At 39.4% G+C, this 14,631-nt stretch overlaps 1 protein-coding gene across 20 annotated transcripts in view; it reads left to right on the plus strand.

The window, feature by feature from the left end:
• lmbr1 (limb development membrane protein 1) overlaps positions 1-14,631 on the plus strand; it is a 305,384-nt gene that overhangs the window by 113,361 nt on the left and 177,392 nt on the right. For 17 of the 20 annotated variants that reach the window (XM_069914759.1, XM_069914763.1, XM_069914760.1 and 14 more), the window contains 2 exons: positions 13,332-13,400; positions 14,106-14,232. In XM_069914759.1, the coding sequence (XP_069770860.1) occupies positions 13,332-13,400; positions 14,106-14,232 (196 nt within the window). The remainder of the gene's footprint in view (positions 1-13,331; positions 13,401-14,105; positions 14,233-14,631) is intronic. The other 3 variants (XM_069914752.1, XM_069914756.1, XM_069914767.1) reach the window with 1 other exon arrangement.

Below are 14,631 nucleotides of genomic sequence, written 5' to 3' on the forward strand. Positions count from 1 at the left end.
TTGATCCCCCCAGTACGCCGCCTCCCCCTCTGATCCCCCAGCCTGCCGCCTTCCCCTCTGATCCCCCAGCCCGCCGCCTCCCCCTCTGATCCCCCCAGCCCGCCGCCTCCCCCTCTGATCCCCCCAGCCCGCCGCCTCCCCCTCTGATCCCCCCATCCCGCCGCCTCCCCCTCTGATCCCCCCCATCCCGCCGCCTCCCCCTCTGATCCCCCAGCCCGCCGCCTCCCCCTCTGATCCCCCAGCCCGCCGCCTCCCCCTCTGATCCCCCAGCCCGCCGCCTCCCCTCTGATCCCCCCAGCCCGCCGCCTCCCCATCTGATAACCCCCAGCCCGCCGCCTCCCCTCTGATCCCCCCAGCCCGCCGCCTCCCCCTCTGATCCCCCCAGCCCGCCGCCTCCCCCTCTGATCCCCCAGCCCGCCGCCTCCCCCTCTGATTCCCCCAGCCCGCCGCCTCCTCCTCTGATCCCCCCAGCCCGCCGCCTCCGCCTCTGATCCCCCCAGCCCGCCGCCTCCCCCTCTGATCCCCCCCATCCCGCCGCCTCCCCCTCTGATCCCCCCCCAGCCCGCCGCCTCCCCCTCTGATTCTCCCCAGCCCGCCTCCTCCCCCTCTGATCCCCCCCAGCCCGCTGCTTCCCCCTCTGACATCCCTAAACCTCCTGTTACCTCCACTCTACTGACCCTCACTCTAACCCCTGCTGAGTCTTTATTATCCCCTCTGGCCATTGCCTTTCAGAAATTGAACACTCTGACCTCAGTAGAGGCCTCACTGTCCCCCTTCACCCAAACGCCAATGAGTTCCACGTACGTCATGCTGATGAGTTCTTCTGTCATTATTGTCTTAGTGCCCACTCCTTCTCCCAGTGTTCCCTCTGCCCCATTGAAGACCCCTTCTCCTGCCTTAAGCCTTCTGCTTTCTTTTGGACACCTTGTTCTGGTCTTTGGATGCTGCGGCATCAACATCTTGACTTCTAATCGCACCCCCTCAGAATGTACTGTCCTCCATTCTCTCTGCACCAATCCCAACCTCGCTATCAAACCTGCAGACGAGAGTGGTGCTGTTGTGGTCTAGTGCATTGACCCCTGCCTTGTTGAAGCTGGACACCTTACTTAGCCATTGAACAGGACCCCAGGAGAAAACATCAAGCCACAGTCTTTCACACAATCTCTGACCTCTTTACTTCTGGTTATCTCCCTTGTGCATCCTCTGACTTTATTGTTTCTCAACCCTGAATTGCTTGGTTCTATATCCTACCTGTTGGCTTGTGCTTCACCCCCTGCTGCTTCATCCCTCTTTACCCACTACACCCCCATTCCCTTCCACCCTTTTTATGAGGAAATGGCCGATGCATTAAACAAATATTTTGTGTCAGTCTTCACGGTGGAAGACATGTCCAGCATGCCCAAGTGTGGAGTTAAGGATGCGAATGTTGGGGAGGGCCTTGATAAAATAGTTGTTACAAAGGAGAAACTAATGGGACTAAAGCCAGACAAATCACCTGATCCTGATGATATGCATCCAAGTGTTCTGAAGGAAATGGCAGAAGTTATAGTTGATGCATTGGTGGTCATATACCAATATTCCTTGGATTCTGGGCAGGTCCTGGCAGACTGGAAGACAGCAAATGTCACGCCACTTTTTAAGAAGGGATGTAGGCAGAAGACTGGAAATTATCGGCCAATTAGCTTGACGACTGTGGTTGAAAAAATGCTTGAAGCCTTCATTAAAGATGAAATCGTGAAACTTTTGGAACACAAGGGTTCAATCAGGCAGACGCAGCATGGTTTTAGAAAGGGAAGATCTTGTTTGACAAACTTGTTATGATTCTTTGAGGATATAATTGGTGCGGTGGATAGAGGGGAACAGGTTAATGCTGTATATTTGGATTTCCAGAAAGCGTTTGATAAGGTGCTGCACAAGAGACTTATCGGTAAGTTACAGGAAAGTGGAGTCCGGGGAAGTATATTGGCCTGGATTGAAAATTGGTTGTCTGACAGGAGTTAGAGAGTCGAGATAAATGGGAGTTTTTCAGGTTGGCAGAGAGTGGTAAGTGGGGTGCCGCAGGGGTCAGTGTTAGGCCCACAGCTGTTCATCATTTACATTGATGACTTGGAGGAGGGGACAAAATGTGGTTTAGCCAAGTTTGCGGATGACACCAAATTGAGTGGAAGAGCAAATTGTAATGAGGATGTGGAGAGTCTGCAGAGGGATATAGTTAAGCTGGATGAGTGGGCAAAGGTCTGGCAGATGGAGTACAATGTTAGTAAGTGTGAGGTTATCCACTTGGGCAAGAAAAATAAAAGAGCTGAATATTATTTAAAGGGTGAAAACTACAGCATGCTGTTGTGCAGAGGGACTTGGGAGGGCTTGTGCATGAATTGCAAAAAGTTAGGTTGCAGGTGCAGCAGGTTATTAAGAAGACAAATGGAATGTTGGCCTTCATCGCTAGAGGAATTGAGTTCAGGAGTAGGGAGGTAATGTTGCAACTGTATAAGGTACTGGTGAGACCGCACCTGGAGTACTGTGTCCAGTTCTGGTCTCCATATTTGAGGAAGGATATACTAGCTTTGGAGACGGTCCAGAGGAGGTTTACTAGGTTGATCCCTGGGATGAAGGGGTTGACTTATGATGAAAGATTAAATCATCTAGGATTGTATTCGCTCAAGTTCAGAAGAATGAGAGGAGATCTTAAAGAAACATATAGGATTATGAAGGGTATGGATAGGATAGATGTAGGAAGGTTTTTTGAGCTGGCCGGGGAAACTAAAACGAGAGGACACAGTCTCAAGATTCGGGGGAGTAGATTTAGGACAGAGATGAGGAAAAATAGTTTTTCCCAGAGAGTAGTGAATGTTTGGAATTCTCTAACCAGGGAAGTGGTTGAGGCTGGCTCATTAAACATATTTAAAATTCGGTTCGATAAATTTCTACATGATAGAGGAATTGGGAGATATGGGGAGAAGGCAGGTAGGTGGAGTTAGGTCATAAATTAGATCAGCCATGATCGTATTGAATGGCAGAGCAGGCTCGATGGGCCATTTTTGGCCTACTCCTGTTCCTACTTCCTATGTTCCTATGCCTGCTTTTTCTGCACTTACCTTGACGAGGGGCTTGGGCCTGAAACATTGGTTCCTTTGCTTCCTCTGGACGCTGCATGACCTGCTCAGATTCTCCAGCACTTTTATGTATTACGCTACAATCATAGTATCTGCAGATTTTCCTGTTTAACTACGATTTCTCTGCCTATATTTCTAACTACATTATGAATAACAAAATTGCAGATGAGCATGAAGTTGGTTCCCCTGCCCTCAGCCCCCTGCATTCGGGAACCACCTGGGATTCCGGGTAAGTCAGGATATTTGTGCCTTGGCAGGAGATTGATGAATCCAATGAAACCTTTTTCTTTTCTTTTTTTTGTCTCTTTTTCTTTTCTCTCTTTAATTCTATTGACTATTTCTCCTTTTTATCCCCCTGGGTGGATGGGAGAAAATTAGTTAGGGCTTGTTCAAATTTTCTACTTCTGAAGAGAGAGAAACTGTCCCTGGAACTCAGGTGCAGAAACCATCTGTGGCTGTGGTAAAACAATTGATGAACAAGGCAGAGATCTGGACTATTGTTATGAGCCCAGAGGACCTCAAAACCCAGCAGCAATAGAAATTCACCAAGACAAATAGTTACTGAAACAAAAGTTGCTTTTAATTTTCAAAATCAATATCGAATGATAAGATTATGTTTCTTTTATGTAATTGATTAATTTCATGTTTTCATGTTGATTTGGAAATATAAATAAAATAATAAAAAAAACGAAGTTGTTTTGACTGCCTTGTCTTTTTTGTGAAGAATGTTGGGATTGAAAAGAACCAAGGGTGGCATGGTTACTGTAGCGGTTAGCGTAACACTTTTAAAGTGTTAGCACCCAGGGTTTGAACCCAGTGTTGTCTTTAAGGAGTTTATATGTTCTTCCTGTGTCTGTGTGGGTCTCCTCCAGGTGTTCAGGTTTCCTCCAACCCTTCAAGTTGCATGGGGGTTGTTGGTCAATTTGTTATATTTGTGTGACATGGTATTACGTGCTCCCAGTTCATTCTCATTTGAGTGGACTATCACTTTAAGAGAATAAATCAAACTGAAAGCCCTGCAAGCTTTGGAGATTGACAGGCTGGAGACAGCATGTACTCAAATTTTCTACTTCTGAAGAGAAACTGTCCCTGGAACTCAGGTGCAGAAACCATCTGTGGCTGTGGTAAAACAATTGATGAACAAGGCAGAGATCTGGACTATTGTTATGAGCCCAGAGGACCCCAAAACCCAGCAGCAATAGAAATTCACCAAGACAAATAGTTACTGAAACAAAAGTTGCTTTTAATTTTCTTTAAACATAAAAACAGGATCAAACTTTAACTTTTTATTAACCTAACTTAACCCTCTTCTAAATCTAAGCACATGTGTATGTAATGTGTTTAGGAAAGTTATTTGCTTTAATAGGCCAGTCATTCACTTCTCCAAGTTGACCAGTATCAGGCAATTGTTATACTGTGCACAGAATTTAACATTTATGAATTTTTACCAGACCCTGGTGCTTACAGTTAAATGGTTACCACTCTGGAAGGTTCTTGATGGTTTCAGAGAGAGAGATTTGTTGCTCATTGGACACACATACAAACTGATTTCCTCCGATCAGCCACTTCAGTGTCTTGCTGAAGAAACTTGCATTACAGAATTCCTCTTGTTTCCCTCACTCTGGCCAGTCATTTCCTTTTGTAAGGACTACAAGGGTTTTGAACAGGCTGAACTCAGAACTCACAACCCATCTTCAAAATGGGGTTTTCAACAAATCTGCCAGCTTGCCATGTTGCTTGCTCTCTCTCTCTCTCTCTCTCTCTCTCTCTCTCTCTCTCTCTCTCTCTCTCTCTCTCTCTCTCTCTCTCTCTCTCTCTCTCTCTCTTCCCCCCCCCCCCCCCAAAACTCAATATTTGAAAGATCTTATCAGCCTCTGAGCATGAACATTGTTCATTTGGAAGTTCCTTCCAAAGCAGTTCCATTATTTTTTGCAAAGCCACTGGTATCTCTTTTATTAGAAGTTTGTGCCAAATGGAGCTTTCCAGAAGGTTTAATTTGAGCCAAGTTAAAACTTCCAGAGGGGTGATATTGAATACAGGCAGTCACTGAGTTAAATAAGAGTTCCATTACCTAGGTCTGTCTTTAACTTTAATTTATATTTAGGTCAGAACAAGTACATACGGTCATACAAGTACATAACTTATTTAGCATCAGTTAGGCAAATGTTTACCTTGCTATATAGCATATTTAGTATATATTTTGCCTTTCAATTATAATTATACACTTCCCAACACTTAAACATAATAATACAGTACTGTACATAAGCAAATGTAAGATTGAGCTCTGAACAAAACATTTCCATAGCCGATCTTTGACCTATCAATATCATAAAGTTAAAATAATCCATTACATCAGTTGTATTGTCAATACAGCACCCATTTCATGTGTCATGAAGTGGAGGTAGCTACTTTGGCAAGGGGGTGGGGAGGACGTATTTTTCATTATATTAAAAAAAAAATCCAAGGAACAAACAGGAGAAGTGAACCCTTGGAAGATGCTAGATGGCAGTCAGTATTCTCGGAATGGCACACTGGTTGCAGAAGAAAACCAAGAGGAAGACATTTAAAATTCAAGACTCAACGGCAAATGCAATCACTGAATTTTATCAATGCTAATTTGGGGTACAAGCTTTCATCTCTCATAAAAATGTGCTAGCTACCAAAATTAGCAGATAAGAATTTTATTTGGGTGATTTACAACATGGAAAGGTAGAGCCAATTTTTCCATCTGATTCAGAAGTTATCCAATTAATTGAGGTGGTAGCCACGTCAAAGCGAGCGGGGGTTGTGGCCATGTCAGAGCGTGCAAGGAAGGGGTGGGACTGTGTAGGAGGTGGGGGGGGGGGGGGGCGGTGGATGTGCCACTTTTGAAGGTAAATTATAATTAGAATTATACTTAACCACACTTGAACCAAAAGTTGACTCCATTCTACTTCCAGTTGGCTTACTGGTTGTTCGTAAATCTGATGTCTTCAACCCAGGGACTGCCTGTATCCATGCAAGTTATAAAACAAAATTGGAAATGACCTTGCAGAGGGTAAAGTTGCCTCTTCCGTGAGGTGGACGGCCAAGCCAGTCTTGATGAAACCAAAGCAGATTTGAGTGTCTCTCCAGCCTGTGCAGTGACTTGAGCTATGTCTTGTAAGCTTTCCAATGCATATGGTTTGAACCAAAACTCTGGTATAAAACCCAAGATAAGGTAAGAGATAAGGCTCTCTGAGGAGGAAATTTAGAAAGTGCCAGTTGGATATTATTTTAAACCAGGGGATAAAGTATTAAATCTTTTCCTAACAAATTCTACTTCCCTTAGGGCAAAATTTTCAGGCCCTAATGAGATAGAGTCAAAGGTGAATTAAACTATGAAGTTAAAATACCTGATTGGAGACGTAAAACGCTGTGTTATGAGCCCAAAGGACCCCAAAACCCAGCAGCAATATGCATTCACCGAGACGAGTGGCTTTCGAAACAAAAGTTATTTTTAATCAACTTCAAACATAAAAATAGAATCAAACTTTAACTTAACTATTCTTAGAGTTAATTACTACCTTCTAATTCTAAGCGCAAGTGTATATAATGTGTATTTAACTTCAAGAAAAGTTCTTTGGTTCACAGTTCAATCTCACTTCTCCTTCCAAGTTCTCTGGTTGCAGGCAATTTTTATACTGTGCACAGAATTTAACATGTATAAAGTTCACCAGGCTTGGTGCTTGAAAGATAAATGTTTACCGCTCAGGAAGGTTCTTGTAGGGTCTGCAGAGAGATATTTGTTGCTCCAGGATTTCCACAACTAAGGTACCACCACTAGTTACCTCAGGGTCTCGCTGATGAAACTTGCCCCATCTTTCTTCAAGCTACCACAGAGTTCCATTCCTTCCTCTATTTCAAGAGAAACATCAGACAGGTAGCACTTCCAGCTATCAACTGCTCTGGAACAGTTTTCCCTGGATTGCACTTTTCAATTACTTGTCAGTGTCCCACACACTGACTGACTGAGAGAGCTTGTGTCCTCTATCTCTCTCTCGAACTGAAACTCCAAAGAGAACATTTGATTCATGTGTTACAAAGCCCCCACCTTCTCCAGCAAACAACAGGAGTTCTTTCTTCTTCTCAAGTTGTTATCTTAGGTAAACAATCCAGAATTGACCTTTCAGTGAGCACTTTGCAGAAAGGGTACTGATAGACAGCATGACTCCAGCAAGACAATAGTCAATCATTTTGTGATGTCAGTTCAATTAACACCTACTTGTGAAAGGTGCTTTACTCTCCAGAAATCTTGCAATGTGAATTCTTCACTCTTTCAAATAAGATCTGTTTTAAAATGTGTGAATATATGTGACCTACTCTAAATCTTATAAATTCTCCCCAAATATTAATATTGTTACAGCAGGATTGCCATGTCAACATATTAAAACCTAATTTTCAGAACTTTGTGGGTAGCAAGGAACAACCTTCACCAGAGGTGTCTGTTGTTAATGAAAATGGGGAGTTTGCGCACCGTGAGGGTCACTTCAAACAAAACATTGTCCCAGTTTGTCTGTCTAATTTGAGTATTTTGCAGAATTTGGATAAGTTGGCTCAACTTCAGCCCCAGGAAAAGGAACAAATGAAACAGCTACTTTTAAAATTTAGGAACCTGTTTCCAGACGTACCTCAAAGAACCCCAATAATTTGTCATGATGTTGGTGGTGCGAGACCAATCAAATGACATCCATGAGGAATGAATGTAGAAAAATTTAAACTGATAGATTAAGAGATTAAATAAATGTCAAAGAATTATATTATTAGATGTTATACCTCAGATTGGAGTTCGCCTGGTGTCTAAATCAGACAGGATGGTTAGTGTTTACATGATTATAGAGGAAAATTAATGTGGTAACAAAGACATTGTCGGACTCTGGCTTTACCTTACTCTTAATTTAGTCTATGTGTGGTCAGAGTCCAGCGTGTTCTTTGAATGAAGTGATAGGAGGAGGTATTTGGTTCAACAGTCAATTTATTACACAGTACAAGAATAAAACTTAACAGAGCTCTGGGTCAATCGTTAGTTCATAAGTCACCTGCACAGTGAGCTACTCCCCAAGACTGATCCCTATTGTCCAGTTGGCTCAGTTTATATAGATCAACCTTATCATACAGAACAAAAGTTGGCTTCCTTTGCTAGATTTCATTATACAGAACAAAAGTTGTCTTCCTTTGCTAGATCTTTTTGCATAAGGGTTATCACAAGTCATCTCCTGTTTTGCAGATATCTGGGGTGTAGCACTCCCATCTTAATCCTCCAAGACAGACTATCCTATTGATTGGATCAGAAATTAATTCATCCCCAGATATTTCTAATCACCATTCTGTCCCTGTCTGGCCAATTTCTGCTGTTCTCTTTAACACCTCCTCCTGCCCTAATCTTCCTCCTAGACTGGTTTTCCATTCCCTTTGTTTCTTGCAGGCCATTCTTTGTTCTGGTCTGGCCTGTGTCTCCTGTGCTACTCACCACCTCCTTCAGTTTGAGCATTCCTCCTAAATCGTTTTATGCATTTCCTCTCCCTGTATTTGGGAGCAGACCATTTTGCTCAGCCAACTTTGCTCCATGCTGTGATTGCCACTTAATCACATTCCTCTTTTTCCCTGACTCATGCAGTACATATAAACTTATTAATTAATCATTTCTTCCATAATGTTTTAACCCCTAGATTCCAACAACATGTTTATCTCATCCCTAGGGTGGATGATTGTGTGGAAAAGATTGGAAAAGCTAAGTTTCTTACAAAGATCGACTTATTAAAAGGTTATTGGTGTGTTCCTTTAACAGAGAGAGTGGTAGGGAAATTTCTATATTTGTGACCTCGTTAGGATTATATGTATATCATACTTTGCCTTTTGGGATGAAAAATGCTCCAGGGACATTCCAAAGTATAATTAATTCTGTAACTCAAGGTTCAGAGCAGTGGTTTTCAAACTGCCCCTAAACTGACATTCCAACTTAAGCAATCCCTAAGCCATAAATGCTCTGTGATTACTAAGGGATTGCTTAAGGTGGTATGTGAGTAGTAAAGGAAGGCTGAGAACCACTGCTCTAGACCCATTGTTACTGAAATATTTTGAGAAAAATTGTCATTGGCTCATTTCCTTTGGAGTTATGAAACCGTGCACATAACAAGTCAGTTATGTACAATTAAAAGTGTTTTTCAAACTTTTTCTTTCCATTCACATACCACCTTAATCAATCCCTTATTAATCACAGAGCACTTATGCCATAGGGATTTTTTAAAGGTAGAATGTGAGTTTAGGGGGACAGTTTGAAAACAACTGGTTGAGAGCATACAGATACTGAAATTGATGATTTGATTACAGCGAATGTCACGTGAGAAGCATATATCTCTGAGTTAGAGAGTATTTGACAAACTTTCAAAAGCCAACCTTCCAGTTAATTTAGCTAAAAGTGCATTTGGCCATTTACTGTGACTTACCTTGGTCATGTTGTTGGTCAGGGTAACTTGGTGCCTGTCCAGGTGAAAGTTCAGATGATTTTTGAGTTTATCATTTCTATGGGTAAGAAAGGTGTTAGGAGATATTTGGGAATGGTAAGGTCTTATAGAACTGTAAAAAATTTATCTTCAGCTTTATTTTAGTAATTGAATCTTTAGCAGAATTAATAATACAAGATCCTAATTAAGGGAATAAAAGTTAGTAGAGAGGAACATAAGATTAATTTATTTGCTGATGATGTCTTGGTTTATATAACAGATTTTATAAATTCTTTGGTTTTTTTTAATGTACGAGATTGAAAGAATATGGTGAAATATTAGGTAATAAAATTAATTGGTACAAAAATGAAATTATGTCCTTGGTTAATGGGGATTATACTCATTGTAAACAATTTGGTCAATTTAATGGTCAGATAATGGAATTAAATATTTCGGGATCAAAATTGATGAAGATTTTATATAAATTGAATTATTTACCATTATTTAACAAAATTAAGGATGATTTAAATAGATGGAATGACTTACCTATAACCTTAATGGGTAGAGTAAATATTATTGAAATGAATATTTTTCCAAGGATTCAATACCTTTCTCAGTCTATTTCTTCTGATGTACCTCAAAAATACTTTAAGGATTTGAATTCAATTATTAGGAAGTTTTTATGGAAAGGAAAGATGGCTAGAAGTTGTTTAAAAAAATATTAACCTGGAAGTTTGAATTAGGAGGTTTACAACTTCTGCATTTCAAGAATTATTATAAAGCAGTCCAATTGAAATTTATTAATGGAATGTTTGATTTAGAGAAATCTTTAACTTGGGTTAAAATAGAATTAAGTAAAATAAATGAAGAACATATGCAATAATTTATTTTATAAATAAAATTAAAAACTTAATCAGAACTAAAGATACACCGATTTTGAAACACTTAATTGAATTATGGAACAAAATAGACTATGAGAGGTGGAAAAGATAAAAATTTCTTATAAAGGAAAATTCCTTTATACCAAAATAGACTTTTTCCTATTACTATGAATAATCATTTTTTGAAGATTTGGAGTCAATTGGGGATTTAAAAAAGATAAAAAGGTTGTTTTAAAGCTGGTAAATCTATTACTTTTCAATGAATGAACGAAAAATTTAATGTCCCGAATTCTACTTTCTTTTAAAATTATCAAATTAAAGTCTTCTTGACTGATAAATTAAGTCATAATTTGAGACCACCTAGACAGAATGAATTAGAATTATTGATTATTAAGGGTAATACAAATAAATTTATTTCAGAAATGTATAAATTACTTCAATGAAAAGCTCCTAAGTTAGGTATTCATAAATCAAGATTAAGATGGGAAGTTGATTTCAATAGACAGATGAGAATGACTGGATGCAGTTAGGTAAAGATAGTATAACAAAAATTATTAATGTAAGATATGGACTGGTTCAATATAATTATTTTACATCAATTATATTTACCCCCCAAAAATTAAAAAAAAAAATCCAACATTATCAGATTTATGTTTTAGATGTGGTCAAGAAGTAGGCTATTTTTTTCACTCTACTTGGCAATGTCCAAGAGCAAAACCCTTTTGGATAGAAGTGAAAGTATTTTTGGAAAAAATATAAAGGTAAAATAACTGCTTGATCCTACCTTATTTTTGTTGGGTAATATAAAAATGATTAGTCTTAAATTAAGATGAACTTTGTATCACATTGAATTCTTACTATTAGCTATAGCTATTTATAGAAATGCATTGCCATTACTTGGAAATCAGTTATAGATTTACGAATGCAGTGATGGCATGCTGAATTATGTTCTTGTATTCCACTTGAAAAAATAACTTTTAATTTATGTAATAAATATCATTTCTTTTTGAAAATATGGAGCCCAAACTGACAATATATTGGGTTGAAAGTTTGAGAGCTCTCAACAGCTCGTTCCGGTGATAATTCTCTACTCCATACCTATTTGAATTGAGGTTATATTTGTGTTTTTGACATTCTCCTTTTTTTTATTTTGGGGTTTGAGTGAGTGGGGAGGTAGGGAGGGAAAGATAAAGGGATATATATGTCTATATATGTGTGTATGTGTATATATGTATTGTTTTTTTTAAATTTATTCTTTTAATAATTGTAGATGTAGTTTATAAAATGTTTAAAAAATTTGCTGATATCACCCCTCCCTTAACTAACTTTCTAAAGAAGGGTGAAAAGTTTGTTTGGACTGAACTTTGTCAAGAAGCATTTGACAAACTGAAGGCACTGAAGAACACCAGCCTGTGTTCATCACCTGACTTTGAGAAGCCATTTTCTTTAGTGGGAGCAATGCTGTTACAAAGGAAAGATTGTGATGATATTGATCATCCAGTGGCTTGCTTCTCCAAGAAATTCAATAAACATCAAAATAATTATTCATTATAGAGAAATAATTATTGGCCTTTGTACTGGCTTTGCAGGGTTTCAGTATGCACATCTGCACAGCTTAGGGATCACTTGTATCTTGAATAAAATGAAAAACAAAAATAGATGATTGTTAAAATGGAGTCTAATTCTGCAGGAATATAATTTAATGGTAACTCGTATTAAAGGCAAGGATAATGTAGTTGCTGATTGATGTTCAAGATGTTATATTTGCAACGTTACCAAAACTGCTATTTTTTTTGTATATTATATCATGTAGCTAGTGAATGTATTATGGTACAACTCCGATTATCTGAAATGGTCAGGACTGGGCCTATTTGGGATAAACAGTTTTTTCAGAGAACCGGTTATTTAAAAAAAAACAGCCCAGTAGCAACAGCAAATGACTTGTAACAGTGTTTAAACAACAACTAATAATAAGGTAAGGCTTTTAAAGCATTAAAAGAATGTTTTATTCTCACCAGAAAAATGTTGGCCACCGCCGGACAATGACACTTCCCCACTGAGGCCGTGCTCGTGCTGGGAGCTTGAGAGTCCCTCTCCTGCCTGGGAGCTTGAGGTCCCAGCTTCCGCCAGGAACCTGAGGTCTGCTGCTGCTGGGAACCTGAGGTCCCTGGTCAGTTTGGCTCTAAAAATCTTGGATTGAGGATTTCTGATTTGTTTTGGATATCCTTATTTATCTGAAGTTTAAAAAAAAATGTGGAAAACTGAGGATTTCGGATAATGCAATTTTTGGATAATCGGAGTTATACTGTATTTCAAACGTTATAGTTTGCAGTTAAATTTTGCTTACACCCCAAAATTTTCTTTGTTAATGGGAGGTATTATGTTTATCCAGTTCATTTTCATTTGAATGAGACTGTCACTTTAATAGAACGAATCAAGCTGCAAGCTTTGGACATTGTGGGCTGACAGGCTGGGGGCACCGTGTACTCAAATTTGCTACTTTTGAGAGGAAGTGCCCATGGAACACAGATGCAGTGAAGGAAACAGTACACTGTTTGATCAGGAGCCATTTTAAGAAAGCGGCATAGGAGCAACAGGTTTGAGATATACTGTGCTGAAGTGGCTTCATGTGGCCAAAGGAAAGATCACTTTTAAAAGATCCCATCACGGCAAAGGAAATGTCATTTCTGAAGTGAATTGTTGAAACCCATCATGGTTGAAAAAAAACGTCACTTGAACGGATCTGTATTTGGGTTCTGGAAGCAGAAAAAATACTGAGTTTGGATCCTGACCATTGTGAAGGTTACTTTGGACTGACCCACGAAAGGGTTCTGGAAGCTTTGTGAAAGTCACTTGCTTTTTCTCCCCTACGCCAGGAAAAGGGGCATTTTGACTACCACTCTTCTGAAAGGACATTTTGCTGGAAGCACTTGGACAAGAATTTTGTGAGTTTACAACTGTCTGTTGTCCAGTGTTTCCCACCTACTTTGTGACTACTTTTTTGCATCAATTTAAGAGTGTATGTGTCAGCACTGGATTTCTGAGATTGAATTTTGAACTGACATTCCAGAATCCTGCCTGAGCTGTAATAGTTTGGGATATGCAAGACGCACACAGACACTCACACGCATAGTTGGGGCTTTAGTTTAGATCAGTTTTGATATAGTATTATAATATTCATAATTAAAATATTTAAAATTTTTTAAAAATATAACGCTGTCTTGGCTAATTTCTATTGCTGCTGCCTGTGGGCCGGGTGGGCCTGTTACCATTCTGTATGTCTAAATTTAAATGTGTACTCGTGATAGTGGAACTCTTAATTCCTCCCACTGTACAAGTACTGATCTACATTTTTTCATCCTGAATTTTGTTTGACTTGCTTGTAGCTGAAGTCGAATCAAAAATATTAGGTGATATCACTGTTCTTGCTGGGATATTGGAAAGCCTTAACCTGCCAGACACCGGATGCTTAATCATGATCTTGTTCTGATGATGTAGTGATTGTTATATTTTCCTCTTGGTGTTGCTCAATGTGCTTTGGATGTAACCAAATGGTTTCCTTCACCAACTGTTAAGGATATCAGATCTTTTTTAATGACTAACATTGTGGCTTTAACCTCTCAGCATGCTGTTTTTCCATTTCCTTTTAGGGAATCAGAGCACGAATTCTGGAGACTGTAGTCATGCTTATTCTTCTTGGGCTACTCATTTTGGGAATCGTTTGGGTGGCTTCTGCCTTGATTGATAATGATGCTGCCAGCATGGAATCACTGTATGGTATGTGAGATGAACTTTTTACATTTCAATAGATTGTGTATAAAGATATTTCACTACATTTGGTTTTATTCTCTGTCTTGTACATCACCACCCAAAAATGAATAAATTAAAAAAAAAATTATAGGGTTGATAATGACAATGGTTGTTGATTTTAAAAATGTCTGAGCGGAAAATTGATGCCACTCATCAGTCTGGTATTCAGAAAAACAATATTATTTTTGTGTTGGTGTAATGTATATAACTGGACTCTAAAACAGTTAACGGAATAGTAAGTATTTAGAGCTTTTGAGGACTATTTGGAGAACTTGGTTTTTTTTGTCAGTTTGCCTAACTAGCATATCAAATTAGTTCAGTGTTTTTATTACAAAATCCAAATTTTCTAAATAACCGTAGCCCATA

The sequence above is a fragment of the Narcine bancroftii genome, chromosome 1 (assembly GCF_036971445.1).
Source record: "Narcine bancroftii isolate sNarBan1 chromosome 1, sNarBan1.hap1, whole genome shotgun sequence".
Lineage (NCBI taxonomy): Eukaryota > Metazoa > Chordata > Chondrichthyes > Torpediniformes > Narcinidae > Narcine > Narcine bancroftii.